Source organism: Notamacropus eugenii, chromosome 3 (genome assembly GCF_028372415.1).
Source record: "Notamacropus eugenii isolate mMacEug1 chromosome 3, mMacEug1.pri_v2, whole genome shotgun sequence".
Lineage (NCBI taxonomy): Eukaryota > Metazoa > Chordata > Mammalia > Diprotodontia > Macropodidae > Notamacropus > Notamacropus eugenii.
The window spans coordinates 334936295-334952933 of NC_092874.1; the positions used below are offsets into that span (position 1 = coordinate 334936295).

Sequence of the window (16639 nt, forward strand, 5' to 3'; positions counted from 1 at the left end):
CCTCCCAGGGTTATTGTGGGAATAAAGTAAAATTGTATTTATAATGCACATTGTACAACTTAAAGCATTATATTATATGCTGTTATTATGCAGCTACTTCTCAAGATTCTGCCCTTTCCCCAAAATAGAAATAAATAAAAAGACCAATCATCCTAGCTATTTAGTGCTGAAGTAACCTGGCCAAATACTTCACACCACTCCCAAGGAAGGAAGTGGCAAGCCCCTCTCCTTCCCGCACCGGCCCCCCCCCCCCCCCCCCCCCCCCGCCCTTGTCCTCCCAGCACACATACAATCTCCTTGCTAGGTCACTGACATTTAGAAAGGATGTGCAAATCCTTCCCTGCTTGTAATGCTGCTTTTGCCTGCATGACTGTCTCGTAATATTCTTGTGCACCAAACTGGGCCCTCCATCCAGCCCATATTGGCCACTGCCCCCTTCTGCAGGGTTCAGCCTGGTCTGTACAGAATGGAGCCTGGTGGAGACCTCTATGTGCCTGTTTGAAGTAGGAGGCACAGGGATAAAAAAGATGAGGATTCAGGGAATGTAGGTTTCTGCACTAGGGATTTTTTTTGGAGTAGGATGATGGGAAAATAGTCAGTTCATTTTTCTTGCTCCTCTCAGATACAGCAAGGACAATCTCTCCTCCAGGGCATCTTCCATAGGGTCACCCCTGTAGTATTTCTGACTCCAAAAGGCTTCACTGAAGTATGTCTGTACAAGTGAAGGACCTGACCACAGAGCTGACATCAGTGTCTCTTCTGCCCTCAACAAACCATTTCCTTCAGCTAGCTATCAGAGTAGGAATAAGAAATTCCCAGCACATCATCATAGACAGGCTTCTGGGATTTATGCTAGTAGGGACAAATAAAGGTCCTTTATTTTATAAATGAAGGTTAACTTATCTAAGATCAAACAGGAATCGGGAAGCAGCAGAGATGGCCATCCAATCAGGGTCTCCAACGAAAAATTCAGTGATCTTTTCCTCTATGGCTTGTGGCCTCCCCAGGCCATTATCTCTTTTAGTGCCAAGCTTTAAAAGGGTGGGGGTGGGGGGGTCTCCTGGCAGAACAATGGTAGATTTAAAACACAGAATGAGACGGATATTTTTTGGACATGGACAATGGTAGAATTGGTTTGGCTCGACTATGCTTATGTGTTACAAAGGTTTTGTTTTTCTTTTCAAAAAAGGGGAAGGGAGGTTGGCGGGGGGGAGAAGATATTTGCTGAAAAAATTAATTTTCTAAAGGTGAGAATGAAGGAGTGTGACCTGGAGGGAAGGAAGTGTGGCCATATTCTGGGCCCCCAAGTGGACATAGGGACCCAGCTCATAATCTCTGCCATTATCATTTATTGGCCTAGCCCATTCAAATTTAAATGAGACCCCACATGGCAACAATTAAATGTGACTAATGGTTTATCATTTTAATTGAGGTTTTAATCATTTATTTATTATTCATTGCCAGTAACATTAAGGGGAGCCCCCATAATAGCTTCATCCCTCCTGCCTTGCCCACAGTATTCTCTAGGCCCCAAGGCCCACACTTTTTCCTTTCCCTAAGGTGGCAGGATCAGACCCCTTGGTCCCCTCTGGGCCTGGAGCCTTTTCCCTTCCTTGTGTGCTCTGAGAGAACCCCTTGCCCCTTCCTCAGGTCTAGAGTGGGTTGATTTTTTTCTCTGTTTTTTTCTCCCACCAAAGCTAGAAATGGTCATAAAACACTTCAGTAAGTGGGTGCAAGTGTTCATAGGCTTCAAATTAGTCTGAGAGGCAGCAAAAAAAACATTTCCACCACCTTTCACCCTCAGAACCCCACTGTACCCCTAAACCCAGCAACCACCCAGCTCTGAAATGGCCACTGTTAAGGAAGAGACCGGCTTCACATACAGAAAGCTCCACCACATTCCTCCCACCCTTTCACACTGCATTGTTTGCTTCCCACCCCCCTCCTCATTTCTGCCCAGCAGCTGCCTTCCCCTCTGGCCCACTTGGGGAGGCCCCAGCCCCTCACAGGCCATTATCCTCAACCCTAAACTGTGAGAAGAAGGGCGAGCAGAGGGAACCTAAGCATTTGACAAGCCACATCCCCGGCTATGCTTCCCTCCTTCCTGGCGCTGGACAGATAAGGGGTCGTTGCTGTGGTAACAGCAAGCCAGGCCAAGGCCTTCCTCTCTCTTACCTCCCTCCCTCTTTTCCTCCCCGCCTTGCACATCACTGAGGAGCAGCTGATCTCCCTGCCCAGGAGGCTTGTCAGGAAGGGGGGACGGGATATAGGAGAAGGATTAGGAGGGCGAGAAGAAAATAAAAGAAGAGTGTGATGGGCAGATATCCCTCATGGGCTGAGAAGAAGCTCTAAGGCCCTTGGGGGCTGTGAAGGCTGTTTCTCTTTTTTCCCCTCTTTTCCTTCTATTGGGCTTGCACCACTTTTCCTGAAAGCCTTTGGAAACCCTCAGGGTTTCACTAGACTCACTTTCCCACTTCAGTATTGCCCTCAACCCTACCTAAGCAAAATAGGAAGAAGGGTTAGGAGGGACAGTGGGATGTCTGACTGCCAAAAGATGGAGGAGGGGATAAGTGGGACGTTGTGTTCGGCTAGGCTCCACTAGCAGCATGTGTGTTGTCACTCCCAGATTCAAGAGTTGCTACAGGACACTCCCAGTGCCTGCAGGAAGGCTCCTACAGTGGGTGACTCCCAACTCCCTGGCTCCAAACAAACCCATGAGAACTGACTTTTTCTCAGCAGAGGCATCATGCTAAGGAGCTGAGCAGTTCACCTGAAATGCTTTCCCTCCAAATGGAATCCAGTCTTGACTTGTGATGGGTGGGTAGAGGAGGTGAGAGATCTCCTGGACCAAAAGATTCAGTGAAGGGTGGAGAGAGGTGATTGAGGATTAGGCCATTGGTGGAAGCCCAGGGGGTGCTGGGAAAGGGATGGGATGGGTGAAAAAGGCAAACTAAGTACCCAGCGATATGACTTGGAGACCATCACCTACATATAAAACCTGAAATTGGCTCCATAGAATTAAAGGGAAAGCAAAGAATCTGGCGGTATCATTTGTAATAATTTCAAAAGGCACTTGGTTTTTGCCTTCTGTGTCTTAGGTTCTGCTAGGGACTTTCCCTGGAATTGGTCTTGTTCTCTCCCCTCCCAGGTAGTAGATATCAGGGAAAGGAGAGAGAGAGAGAGAGAGAGAGAGAGAGAGAGAGAGAGAGAGAGAGAGAGAGAGAGAGACTCAAAAAGTCCAGCTTCTTTCTGGTCTCTTCCCCTGGGCTATTTTACAAACCAAAGGTGCTTGAGGCAGAATGTTGCTCTGACCTGTGCATCATCCAGTTATAGATTTGCCAGTCCTTGGATATTGATGTCATGGCCAGCAATAGCCTGAGATTCCTGTCCCTTTCACTGAACAACAACCATCAATGGAGATTTTGCCTGAGACTTTTCCTGTGGCAGCCAAAACAAACTGGGGAAGTTTATCTTTCCTATCTCCTAAACTTCATCTCTACCAAATGTGAAACTCTAGAGGAGGTAAACCCCTTCCTTTGGTCCCACCCAAATCCACTTCAGAAAGAACAGCTCCTTTTTAGGCTTGAGTGCCAACATTCACAATATGGAAAGGCAGCAATCATGTGGGTGAGGTGGGATTGAAACAGCCTCATGAAACAGAGGACTTATTTACCATGGATGTGGACTGACATGGAAACCACCCCACAGCTCTGAGGACCCAGACAACAGCTCCTGGTACTCAGTGGGGAAGAAAACAGAGGTCACAGGCCACTTGCGGGTGGGGGTGAGGGTGGGGGGAGTAGGAGATAGGAAAGCAGTTTCAAAGGGGATTTTTATGAGGAGGCTGCCAGCATTGTGGTAATCATCCCTTTCCCCTTCACTCTGAGCTCACAGGTAACCATCTCTCAGCTGCTCTGGGCTCAGCCCCCAACGCACACTGTGTCTCTGTGCGGGATACACATTCATATGTCTTCTATTTTCTTCAATTTTATAATAACTGTATAGGAGGAGGGCAGAAGAAGGGGGCCCTTCTGAGAAGGGGAGATGAGAGCTGCTGCCCCTATCTCTGACACACCCTATGGCTTCCTCTGTCAAAGAAGGGAAAATGGAACAGGGCTGAAATAAGACGCTAACACCCCAAGCTCTACCCCCTCATTCCTCAGCCCAAGAACCATGATTTTTCCACAGGGTATCCTCTTTCTGGCCTTGTTCTCCTTTCAACAATTCCCCTCCACCCCCCTTTCTTCCCTTCCCAGCTTCCTCCCTTTTTTTCTTTCCCTCCCTCATTGTCCTTTCCCAGCAACCAGGCTCTCTTGAAGAGTAATCATAATGATAATAAGTAATAACAACAGAGCCGATAAGCAGCCTTGAGCCAGCCCTTAAAGGGGCAGGGTAGCATTTTCCCAGGCTCAAGCCCACTTCCTCAGCAAGCTGTGAAGGACCTTTTTTCTCTTTCTTGTTTCCAGAAGCTGTGCTTTGATTTTGTCCCTTTGTTCCTTGATTTCTTTTTCCTCTCTCCCTCTCCCCCCCTTTTTTCTTCTCTCTCTCCTCTCTTTGGGGGCAGACGAAAGGCATGAGGGTGGCTGGGGGAGTGTTTTGCCTGCTTTCCCCATCGGGGACCAAGCACTGGGCTTACTATATTTTAATTGAACTGTCTTTTCTCAGAGATATATGCTTTAACCGCATCCAGCTGCTTGTGTGTATTGGGAAATCTGACTGTAATACAGAGGAGCTAAATTAAAAGAAGCCAGCATTGCAGTAACTACGGTGATGGAATGGGGGAGGGGAACGTATGGACCAGGAGGGTAAAGGTTTGGAGGGGGGAGATGATCCATATTACCACCCCTTCCCCACCCTTTAAAAAAAATGTTTCTGGTAATGTATTTTGGAGAATGTGAAAAAAAAAAAAGCTGTGGAAATGTTAATGATATCCACAGGACACTCAGCAGGAAATGAGACCAATCTGGGACTAATAAAAACTGAAAATGTAATTTGCGCAGATATACGAGGCAAAGGAAAAGGTGCAGGCAGTTTCATTTGGAACAACCCAGAGTTTCACACATTCTGGGCTCATAAAATATGCTGGGTACAGCACAATGAGAACAGTCCAACCTTCCCAGGTCGGACTTGGGTGGCTGTGTTCAGTGGCAGACACTACCACCCCACCTGGGCAAAACTCACCACCTTTGTCCCCTAGAGCAGATTTACCTGACTAAAAGGCCCCCTTATGACCCTAAGCACAGAGGGGGTCTGTGAACAGACCTCTGTCTCTGGCAAAGATGAGAACATCCTGGCTTCCGTTCCCCCATAGACTAGTGCCTTCCCCTAAAATTTCCTTCCATTCATAGGAATGTTTCTTTAAAAAATAATTGTTGTCGTATTACATTGATATATTTCACTTTTACATTGTTTCCCACTGTGTCACACATATACCTCTCCCCTTTCACCTTGGAGAGAGACATCTCTTACAATAAAGAATTTAAAACTAAGGGAGGAAAGTTCAACAAAACTAGCGAAAGGCAATGTGGCTCAGTAGAAACACTCTTGAATCTGGGTTCAGAGGAATTGTGTTTAAATCTTGCCTCTGTTTACTTGGACAAGTCACTTAACTTTCCAGAGCCTTGGTTTTCCTATCTGTAAAATGACGGGACTAAACGGTTTCTGAGGTTGCTTCCTACTGGAGACCTGTGAGCCTATATTGGAAAAGTCTGAGGTTCTCTATCTTCTCAGATAAGGGCCAGTATCTTCTCATAATTCTTGAGGATGAAGCTTGGTCATTAGGATTTCAAAGCACTCAGTGTTAATTGTTTTGTGGTTATTATTTTTCCTAGTGTTACTGCATATGTTGATTTTCCCAGCCCTCCTTATTTCACTCTACGTCAGTTCATATAAGTCTTCTCATGCTTCTCTGTATTTATCATATTCATCATTTCTTGCCAGCACAGTAATATTTCATCATATTTATCTACCACAATTTCTTGAGCCATTTCGCGGACTACATATATTTACTTTATTTCCAGTTCTTTGCTACCACGAAAAAATGCTGGTATAAATATATTGATGATATGGAACCTTCTTTTTTGTCATTGGTCTCCTTGGGAAATAAACTTAGTAGTGAGATCTTTGGGTCAGAGGGTCCCTCTGTTTTCATAACTCAAAACTGCTCTCCAGAATGACTGAACCAACCTATATATTTCATGTATGAGCTTGTCAAAGTACATGTTGTATCCCCCATTAGGATGTAAGATCCTTGAGGACAAGGGTCTGTTTTTGCTTTTTCTTTGTATGTTTAGCGCCTAGCATAGCATCTGGCACATAATAAGTGCCTAATAAGTGTTTAATGATTGACTGGGTGACATTTCAAGCTGTCGGGGTAGGACTGGACCTGAGAGCTAAGTTAGGTTGCAGCACTTTGTTAGTTTCAGCGTATGAGAATATGTCTGCTTTTTTTCCCCTGAAAATCTAGAATTTTTTGAAAACAACAGCATTTTGAATTTCTGTTTTTCTTTTAAGGAAAATCAAACTAGAAACTTTTTTCCCTGGGGATGATGTTAAAGGGAACTCAAACTCTGCTTTGTGTGTAGCAAGGAGACAGACAAAGATCAAAATTCTCTTCTGCGTAACTTTGGTTTGACACTTTTCTATGGACACCTTGTATAATATTTTATATGACCCACCTAGGCATGGAATTGAAGTGGGAAATTAGGGCGAAAGGCTCTTCTTCTCCTTGTTAGAGTAATGTTTTGTAATAAATTCAGTGAGAGGAGAAAGAGAGAAGGGGAAGGGACTTCCCCTGGTTGGATATTAATATCCAGAGCCCAGATGAGAGATGATTTGAAAGTGTGTGGGTTTGTGGTAAAATAGGGGAGACAGGCTAGTTGGAGAGACTGTCGTTGCAGTCACAAAAAATTCTGGGAGCTCCAGGTGGTTCACACTAGCTCCCTCCCTCCCTTTCTCCCCACCCATGCTTCAGCTTCACAGAGCGAGATGTCTTTTCATTAGTAAAGAAGGAACAAGCTATTCCCTCAAGCTCCAGGAGAGTCCTGGCTTCAGTTTACCTAGAGAGACCATGTGGATTCTTTCAAGCTTGTTCCCGGGGTGGCCTGGAGAGCAATCCGTTCTCTCTGTTTGCTGTTCAGGCGAACCCAGCTACCTCCCACACCCTCTGCTTTTCCCTTTCTCCATGTTAGTCACTGCAGTGGGAGATGCTTGGAAATGCATGGATGACTGAACTGTAAAATGGGTTTGTAAAGGAGGGTGATTCCAAAACTCTCCCCTTCTCAAGGATTCCCTCTCAATTTTTCAACATTTTGCCCTAGTGCTTCCATGAAGGGTTCTAGGAACAAGCATTGTGTCCCTCTTTTCTAGGTCTGAGTATGAGAAAGAGTCAAGTACTTTCCTTAGAATTGGTTTAGGTGTATCTAGGCTGAGAGAGTCCTTCCTACCTGCTGGCTGGTGAAGTTGTCCAGGCAAGGAAAGTAGCTACGTGGGAGAGGTTGTCTCACAGGGTGAGGGCAGAGGGCCAAAGGGAGGAGACAAAACCTTGACTCAATTTCTCCAGAGCCAAAACGCATTCCTGTGATCCATGAGAAAACATAAGCTAAAAGCATGTCTACAGCCAGTTGTAACCCTTCTTTCCTCTTCCCCATTCCTACCCTAGCCAGCCAGCCACCTCTAGCCTAGTGACTAAACACTTCATTTTGGTATGGGTAAGAGGATCATAGGTTTAGAGATGAAAGGGACCTTTTAGAGACCATCTAGTACAATCTTTTCATTTTGCAGGAAGAAAACAAGACCCAGACAAGTTGAGTAACTTGCTAAAAGTCTCAAGTAGTAAGTGCTAGACCTGGGATTTGAACAGAGATTCTCTGACTTCCAAGACCTAGAATTCTTTCTATGTACCAAGATACCTCCCAGGATATGCTATTTAAAAATACATATATTTTGGCCTGTATCTTAGAGCATCTGGTTTGAGTGGCAGTGCACTTTTCAAGAAAAGGCACATCTGGTCAACCTTGATGTAAAGGCATTCTTCTTCTGAAATTAATTCCCTATCTGGGGACTTCATCTTATTTAAGGGTTTTATCCCAAGGGTAAAGGAACTTGCCATGGACCAGGCCCCCCAGGACTGGCTTGTAAGTCAGATGGGTCTACAGTATATTGCCATGACTTTGACCTGTCTCTAGATTCATATTGAGGAGGAATTAGAAAGCCTGGCTTAAGATAGGTAAAGGGCACATCTGTGTGTGTCCCACACCCAGCAGTTTAGAGAGCTTGAAGGGGAGGTTCATGCCTGACTGCCTTAGACACATGCTGTGGACATGCCTGCAGCATTTGCACTCCTGGATAAAGAGAATTCTTCAGCGTCCAGTGTTAATGCTCTTTTATCCTTCATTAGTATTCATTCCCTCACTCGTGGGTACATAATCTGTTTATCTACCTATAATATCTAAAACATGAGGCAGGTGCGGCTGTCCCATCCCTAACACAATTGGGAATGGGGAAAAGGGACATTTCATGCCTACTGTGGCTCACTGGTGCTCTAATAGACGTCTGCTTTAAGGAACAGACAGATTCCAGATGGTATCGCATCGACAGAGGAGGTTATTGGTGTGTGTGTGTGTGTGTGTGTGTGTGTGTGTGTGTGTGTGTGTGTGTGTGTGTGTGTGTGTGTGTCTGCTCAAACGCGTGCTCAGTAGGGGGAGGAGAAGCATTAGCAGGGAGTCAAAATGACTTTTCACCTGCCAGTTGAATGAGCTGGTTTCAGTGCCCAGCACGGCTAGGTCAAACTGGAAATTTCAAATGCTGCTACTACATTACAGGATCCAGAAATCCCAAAGGAAAGCAGGAACGGGAATCACGCCACTATGGGATTTTGATCTGTCAAAGGAAAAAAACGGGGAGGGATGCTGGGGAGGGGCACAGGGCGGGGAGTGTTGGGGGACAAATGAGGAGGGAGGGCAGATGGCAAAAGGGCAGGGAGGCAGGGAAAAAGCAAGAGTGTGAGCTATTGAGCGACCTAATGATACAAGTCAGCCAGTTCAGACACCTGCATTGGTTGCCTGGTCCTTGGCAAAGCTGAGCTGGAAGGGATGTTCAGGCTGGAGTTACAAGCTCGACATTACTGACACAGAAAATGCCAATATGTGCACAACTGGTGAGGAACCAAAGGCAAAGGGGAAAGAATATTTTAGAAGGTGGAGGAGGGGAATGGGAAGGATGGGAAATAAGTGGAGGGCCAGGGTGTTTGCCGCTTCTGCTCTACTAGCAAAGGGCTTTTATCATGAGAACGGCAGCGGTGAAAGTAGACACGCCAAATGCTGGCCCGGCTTTCAGAGGTAAAAGAATACGCTCCATTTGAATCCTCTCTGTCTCTCGTCTCTCCCTTTCTCTCTGCCCCTCTCCCTCTCCCCCTTTCCCCCCCTCCCCCCCGCCATCTTTCTCTCTCTTTTTCTTTTCACAGATAACCAGCCTGAGCCATGCAGTCTTTTCGAGAAAGGTGTGGTTTCCATGGCAAGCAGCAGAGCTACCAGCAGACTTCACAAGATTCCTCACGCCTGGAGAATTACAGACATCAGAGCCAGGCAGGGCTGAGCTGCGAGAGGCAGAGGCTGCTGGCCAAGGAGTACTACAGTCAGCAGCCCTATCCGGCTTATGACAGCACGGCCTCGGCTGCTGCCGACAAATACCCCCGGGGCAGCAAGCCCCTTCCCGGCCAACAGCCGCTCCAGGGGAGACCGACCTTTTCCAGTTACAACGTCCAGGAGAACAGTCCCTACCCAGCGCGCTACTCAGGAGAGGAGAGCCTGCAGACATGGGGAGCCCAGCCGCAGGCCCTCGCAGGAGGGGTAGCCAAGTATGAAGAGAACTTGATGAAAAAGACAGCAGTGCCCTCCAGCAGCCGCCAGTACCAGGAGCAGAGCACTCAGCTGCCCTTCCGGACTCACTCCCTGCACCTCCAGCAGCAGCAGCAGCAGCAACAGCAGCAGCAGCAGCAGCTGCAGCAGCAGCAACAGCAGCTGCAGCAGCTACAGCAGCAGCAGCAGAACCCCTTGACGTACCCCAAGCTCCAAAGGCAGAAGATCCAAAATGACATCGCCCCTATGTCCTTTCCCCAGGGCTCTCACTTCCCCCAGCATTCCCAGTCCTTCCCTACCTCCTCCACCTATTCGGCTGTCCAGGGGGGGAGTCAGGGAGCCCACTCCTTTAAGAGTTGCACTGCCCCATCCAACCAGCCCCATGAGAGGTCCCTGGCTAGCAATGCCAACCTGACTCCAGGGCAGAGGGTACAAAGCTTGCACAGCTACCAGTCAGGCAGGATGAGCTTCGACCAACAGCAGCAGCAGCAGCAGCAGCAACAGCAGCAGCAGCAGACTCTCCAAGGAAGGCACCATGCCCAGGAAACGCTGCATTATCAGAACATAGCTAAATACCAACATTACAATCAGCAGGGCCAGAGCTACTGCCAGCCAGATACCCCAGTGAGGACCCCTGAGCAGTACTACCAGACCTTCAGTCCTAGTTCCAGCCATTCCCCGGCACGGTCCATGGGCCGTTCTCCCTCTTACAGCTCCACTCCATCTCCACTGATGCCCAACCTGGAGAACTTCCAGTACAGCCAGCAGACACTCAGCACGGGAGCCTTCCCTGCCAACATCACAGATCACAGCCACTTCATGCCCCTCCTGAACCCTTCCCCAACAGACGGGACAAGCTCGGTGGACGCTCAAGCAGTGAATTGCAAGAATCTGCAGAAGGAGAAAATCCCCGAGAACCTTCTCTCAGACCTCAGCTTGCAGAGCCTGACTGCTCTGACCTCACAAGTGGAGAATATTTCCAATACTGTGCAGCAACTTCTGATGTCCAAATCTACTGTTCCCCAGAAGAAGGGCATGAAGAACCTTGTTCCGAGGACCCCAGAGCAGCTCAAAGGTCAGCACTGCAGTCCAGAGAGTGGCAGCTACTCTGCTGAACCTGTGGGCACCCCTCTGTCCGAGCCCCTTAGCAGCACCCCACAGTCCATTCATGCCGAAGCCCAGGAGGCAGACTACCTGAGTGGTTCAGAAGATCATCTGGAAAGGACCTTCCTGTATTGTAACCAGACCCGGAATAGCCCCGCCAGGGTCAACAGCAACTCCAAAGCCAAGCCTGAGTCAGTGTCCACTTGCTCAGTCACCTCCCCTGATGATATGTCCACCAAGTCTGATGACTCCTTTCAGAGCCTCCACAGCAGTCTGCCCCTTGACACCTTTACCAAGTTTGTGGCCAGCGATCGGGAATGTCCCCGTCTGCTCCTCAGTGCCCTCTCCCAGGAAGAGCTGGCTTCGGAGATCATCGTGTTACAGGAAGCCATCAGTGAAAAGGCTGATAAAGGCTGGAGTGAATCTCCTGTTCTGACTAAGGACCCCAGCAAGTCCTCCTTCTCTCTAGAGAACCACAATACCTGCCTAGATCCTGTGGGCAAGAACGCCTGGTCCCACCCAGCTGAGACAGAAACCCTCCCCGATCCCCTCCACATCAGCAAAGGTAGCAATGCCAAGGACTTCAGCGAGGAGCTGTTTGAGGACCCCCCTGTGGGGTTCACCATGCCTGAAACCAAGAAATTACCCTGTTCTCTTCCATATGGTCCCAAACCGAATCTCCCAGATGCTCCGTCTAACTCTGGGACGGCTGCTTTTGGCTGCTTTCCTGATACTACCACTGACTCGGTGGGTTCCGGTGATAATGCGAACCCCTTTGCTTGGCCAGAGGAGAACTTGGGGGATGCTTGTCCCCGTTGGGGTCTACACCCCACAGAGCTTCCTAAGGGACTGGGTCGAGGGAAGCCTCCTGAGGGGGCCAGCAAAGAGAAAACAAATGATACTGTTTGTATGGGCTTTCCAGAGGGAGAGCCAGCAAGCGAGAAGGACGAGGCAAGAGATTTCAAGCAGGAGGAGGTCAGAGAAGTGAAGGAAGAGGACATCCTGGGGTGCCAGGAGGCCAGCAAAGCTGACCGGTGGCTGGAGGACAGTAGGCATTGCTGCCCGGCTGGTGACTTCAGCGACATCTCCTTGCTGCCCTCCTCAGAGAGAAAGGACCTGGAGGCAGAAGAGTACTCCTCCCTGTGTGAGCTCCTGGCCAGCCCTGAGCAAAGGCCTGGGCTGCAGGATCCCTCTCCCCCAAAGACCCCCCTGATCTGCACCAAGGAGGAACCTGATGAGGCTCTCAGCCCAAAGGCCAACTGGGTTTCTCCCTGCCGCCTCTCAGGAGATTCTGTCATCCTGCTGGGGCCAGCCGTGGGTACAGAGTCCAAGGTGAAGAGTTGGTTTGAGTCCTCCCTGTCTCACATGAAGCCGGAGGAAGGGGCCACCGAGAATGAGGGCGCGCCTCCAGAGAACATAACCCCCAGCGCCCCCCTGCCCGGGAAGCCGAACAAGCCAGCATTGCCTGAAAACACTTTGGCCAAGAAAGGGCCGATGCCTCGAGGGAAGAGCCTGAGGAGCCGGCGGGTACAGAGAGGGCTGCCAGAAGGAGAGGAATCTGGCTGCAAAGCCCCAGATCTGCCCAAGGACCTTTCACTGCCAGAGCCCTGCACAGGGCAGTCCCAGGGGCACACCGAAGGGGCCGGTGCCCCTGGCCAGCTGGGTCCTGCCGGTAGGGTCGTGGCCGAAGGGCTGCCCAGGATGTGTACCCGCTCTTTCACTGCCCTTAACGAGCCCCGAACCCCCGGCTCCCACCCACCAAGCCTAACTGGGGCATCCTCCCAACCTGAGAAGCTGGGGACAAAACAGAGAGCCAGTTTCAAGTCTGGGAAGAGAGCGGGAAAGCTGTCCCCTAAGGTGGCTTCTAGCCCCAGTGACCCTGCAGCTTTGCCAGTGCCCAGCCTAGCCCAAGAGAGCAGCTCCATGGGGCCCAAGATGAAGGAAACCGAGTCCCCAGATACCCCAGCGAAGGACCAGAGATCCATGATCCTCCGGTCTCGGACCAAAGCCCAGGAGCTCTTTCACCCCAAGCGGAGGAGGCCTACCGAAGGGAGGCTGCCAAACTGCAAAACTGCCAAGAAACTCATTTCTAATAACCACCTACCACCCAGCTTCAAGATGCCTGGCAGTGCCCAGAAAGAGGGGAAAGCAAACCGGAGGGTGAAACTCCCCAAACCTGCATCGAGCGTGGGAGGCAAGTTGCCCGAACGCCAGCTGCACTCCCTGAAGAGGAAGTCCACCTTCATGTCCCCAATTCCGGCAAAGAAGAGGAATCTCATTCTCCGCAGTGGCGGCAGCCCTGGGAACCTCAAGGAGGAGAAGGCCGAGACTTCCCCCAGCCTCTTCAAGAGGATCTCCAGCCCCAAAAAAGCCAAGTCCACCAAGGGCACCTGCGAGCCCGCCCTGAAAGCCCCTCCTCCAGAGACCCCCAACGTCTGCATCAAAATCACGTCCCGAGCCGCCTTCCAGGGAGCTATGAAGACCAAGGTCCTGCCTCCGCGCAAGGGCAGAGGCCTGAAGCTGGAAGCCATCGTGCAGAAGATCACCTCTCCCAGCCTGAAGAAGTTTGCATGCAAAACAGCCACGGCGGCTGCAGCGGCAGCGGCGGCGGCGGCAGCGGCGGCAGCGGCGGCCGCAGCGGTGGTGGCTCCGACCCACAGCGGCCCCCTGAGCCCTTCCCTCCCCGAGAAGGACAGGGCCCTCAAGAAGGCCGGGGCCGGCCCGGCCGGGGCAGAAGCGAGGCCCTTCCACCCGGGCATGGCTCCGAAGCCTCCCGCGGCCCCCGGAGCGGAGCAATTATGCAGAAATTCCAACAGCAGATCCTTAAAAGGAAAACTAATGAACAGTAAGAAACTGTCCTCCGACTGCTTCAAGGGGGAGGCCTGCTCCTCTCCGGAGACACCGCAGCAGGACGAGCAGCAGCAGCCCGGCGCGGCCGGCGCCGAGGCAGCCAAGGGTCTCGGCCTGGGGACCAAGAAGAGGAGCCGGAAGGGGAAGGCGGCCGCCCTGGGCCTGGACAAGCGAGCCCATCTGGCGCCGGGCCTGCTCCTGGCCTCCGTGGGGGGTGCCCTGGCCGGTGGCGGGGAGGACGGCGAAGGGGGAGGAGGGAAGAAGGCCCACGCGGAGGGCCAGGGCCTGAGCGTGGAGCCCCCGGAGGGCAGGGCCCCCCAGCCCCAGACCAGGGCCCAGAAGCAGCCGGCCGGCCAGGCCAGCTACAACGGCGGCTACTCCAAGCGGCAGCGCAAACGGCTCACTCGAGGCAAGGCCAAGAACGTGGCCCCCCAGTGCAAGAGCCGGGCCAAGAGGCGAAGGCAGCCGCAGCACGCGCCCCCCTTGGACCCGGCCGAGCCCGAGATCCGGCTCAAGTACATCTCCTGCAAAAGACTCCGGACGGACAGCAGGGCTGCGCCCTTCTCCCCCTACGTGCGGGTGGAGAAGAAGGATGAGTTCACCACCACCTGCACGGTGGTCAACTGCCCCGGGGAAGAGCCCAAGCCTTCCTCCTCCTCCTCCTCCTCTTTTTCCTCCTCCTCCTCCTCCTCCTCTTCCTCCTCTTCCTCCGCTGCCTCCCCCACCACCTCCTCCTCCGCCCTGGCCACCCTCCCCGGGGCCCGGGCCGTACTGCCCCTGTCATCCACCATGCACCTGGGGCCTGTGGTTTCCAAAACCCTGAGCGCGGCCTGCCTGGTGTGCTGTCTCTGCCAAAACCCTGCCAACTACAAAGACCTGGGGGACCTCTGTGGGCCCTACTACCCTGAGGACTGCCTGCCCAAAAAGAAGTCCAGACTCAAGGAGAAAGTGAGGGCGGATGGCCCGGGGGAGGAGGCAGCGCCCCCCCTGGAAAGAACACTCAGAGGCCTGGAGAGCCACTGCTTGGCTGCCCCGGGCCCCGGGAAGCCCCCCAGGCTGGATGGCACCACCGACTCGACCAAGCAGAGCGCACTGAGGTCCAGCTCCCGGGGCCTCTACAGGAAACTCCAGAGCTGCTACTGCTGCGACGAGCAGAGGACCGAAGAGGAGGAGGCCGCCAGTGCGGCTGACAAGCCGAGGAAGCACGAGTGCAGCAAGAGCGAGGCCCCAGCGCCGCCGGCGGAGCTCAACGGAGACACGCAGGAGCACTGGGTGCATGAAGGCTGTGCCATATGGACTGCAGGCGTCTACCTGGTGGCCGGGAAGCTGTTCGGTCTGCAGGAGGCGATGAAGACAGCTGCAGATGTGGTAAGACTACTACCGCCCTGGGATGGCGTGGAGGGAGCTGTGGGGACTGGGCACTGGGCCCGGTTCAGGGCCTCCCCTTCCCTAGGTAGTGTAAGCGCAGGGACAAAGGGAAGGGAATGAGCTTTTATGAAGCACCCACCACCTCGAAAATGGAGGACAATAACCAACCAGCTACCCTCCAGGATACTCCAGGCCAGGCCAGGCACCTCCCTAGTACTCGGAAGGATGCCTTGGGGAGCCCTGATACATCACCAGGAAATTCTCCTGGCCAACTACAAAGCTTATCATCCTCCTGACCAAACCTATCGCCCACCGTTAAGGGTTCCATAACATGAGTTGGGCAATAGGAGAATTATATCTGTTAAGTAGAGGGAGGAAAGTGAAGAGGAGCCACCCTTAGCATCTGAAGGAAGCCAGAGTAGTGGAGGTGAGAGGGTGGGTCCTGGCCGCTGGAACTAGGACTTGTCCCTCCAAGCATCTCCAGAGAGTCTTTGGATTTCCCACCCAGACTGTGACATTGGCCTCTGGAAGAGAATTCCCTAAGCATTTCTCTTGCTCCCTGTGAGGGTTTCCCATTCCCATCATTGTGCCCTTTGCCTGGCCCTGGGTGTGCAGCCTTTTTGCAGGAACCTGGGACTGAGTCATTCCCAGACCTTGGGTTCTTGCTCTGTCTTTGACTCAACCTGTATTGGGCGTTTCCTTGTCCCAGTTCACTTAGAACCCAAGACTATTTAGAACTCCAGGGAAGGTTTTAGCTCATCCAATCCAATCTCTTCATTTTACAGAAGAAGAAACTGGGGCTCACAGAGGGGAAATGGCTTCTACAGTCAATTAAATCCACATTGCCATATGCTCTCCCAGTTTTCTTTCTTCTTGCAACAGGACATATTTCCTCCTGCCTTGCTTTCCCTCACCTTTAAAATGAAAACAACCAGATTGCACATCCTAATTCCCCACCCCACCTGACCACTACCCAGAATCAAGGAGCTTTGAGGAAATCTTCTCTATCTGAAATGATAGAAATCAAGGCCTGAGTATAAGAAAATCTAGATAGACCACAGTGACATCTGAGGACCCTTCTTATCTGTAGCAATCCAGACAACAGGAGATATTGAGACAGCAGGAAGGGGTCATATAAATGAGGTCATACTCTTTTATTGTAAAAGCCCTTAAAGGGCCAGGCAAAATTAATGCTGTCATGGCACCAAAGAGAGGCCAAAGGGAAAACATGAGTCACCTTGGTTTTGTAGCAACATGTACTGCTCTGTATAACTAAGACCCTCTCAGGATCAGCATCCAACACCCCCACATCCCTCCAAGGCACCATCAGAGTGTTGGACCAGCTGCTCAGCTAAAGGACAAGCACTGGTGTATTTGTGGAAGAGGCTGACGTGACTGTCTCCATTATATTTTGGTCTGTAGGTGGCATGGGTACGTCTGTGAGTTAACAGAAGGGAGGA

The 16639-nt window shown here is 51.3% G+C and overlaps 1 protein-coding gene across 8 annotated transcripts in view; it reads left to right on the forward strand.

Annotated features, from left to right (window-relative positions):
* RAI1 (retinoic acid induced 1) overlaps positions 1 to 16639 on the forward strand; it is a 305090-nt gene that overhangs the window by 273452 nt on the left and 14999 nt on the right. For all 8 annotated transcript variants that reach the window (XM_072650164.1, XM_072650156.1, XM_072650157.1 and 5 more), the window contains one exon: positions 9464 to 15179. In XM_072650164.1, the coding sequence (XP_072506265.1) occupies positions 9480 to 15179 (5700 nt within the window). In that variant the 5' untranslated portion in view covers positions 9464 to 9479. The remainder of the gene's footprint in view (positions 1 to 9463; positions 15180 to 16639) is intronic.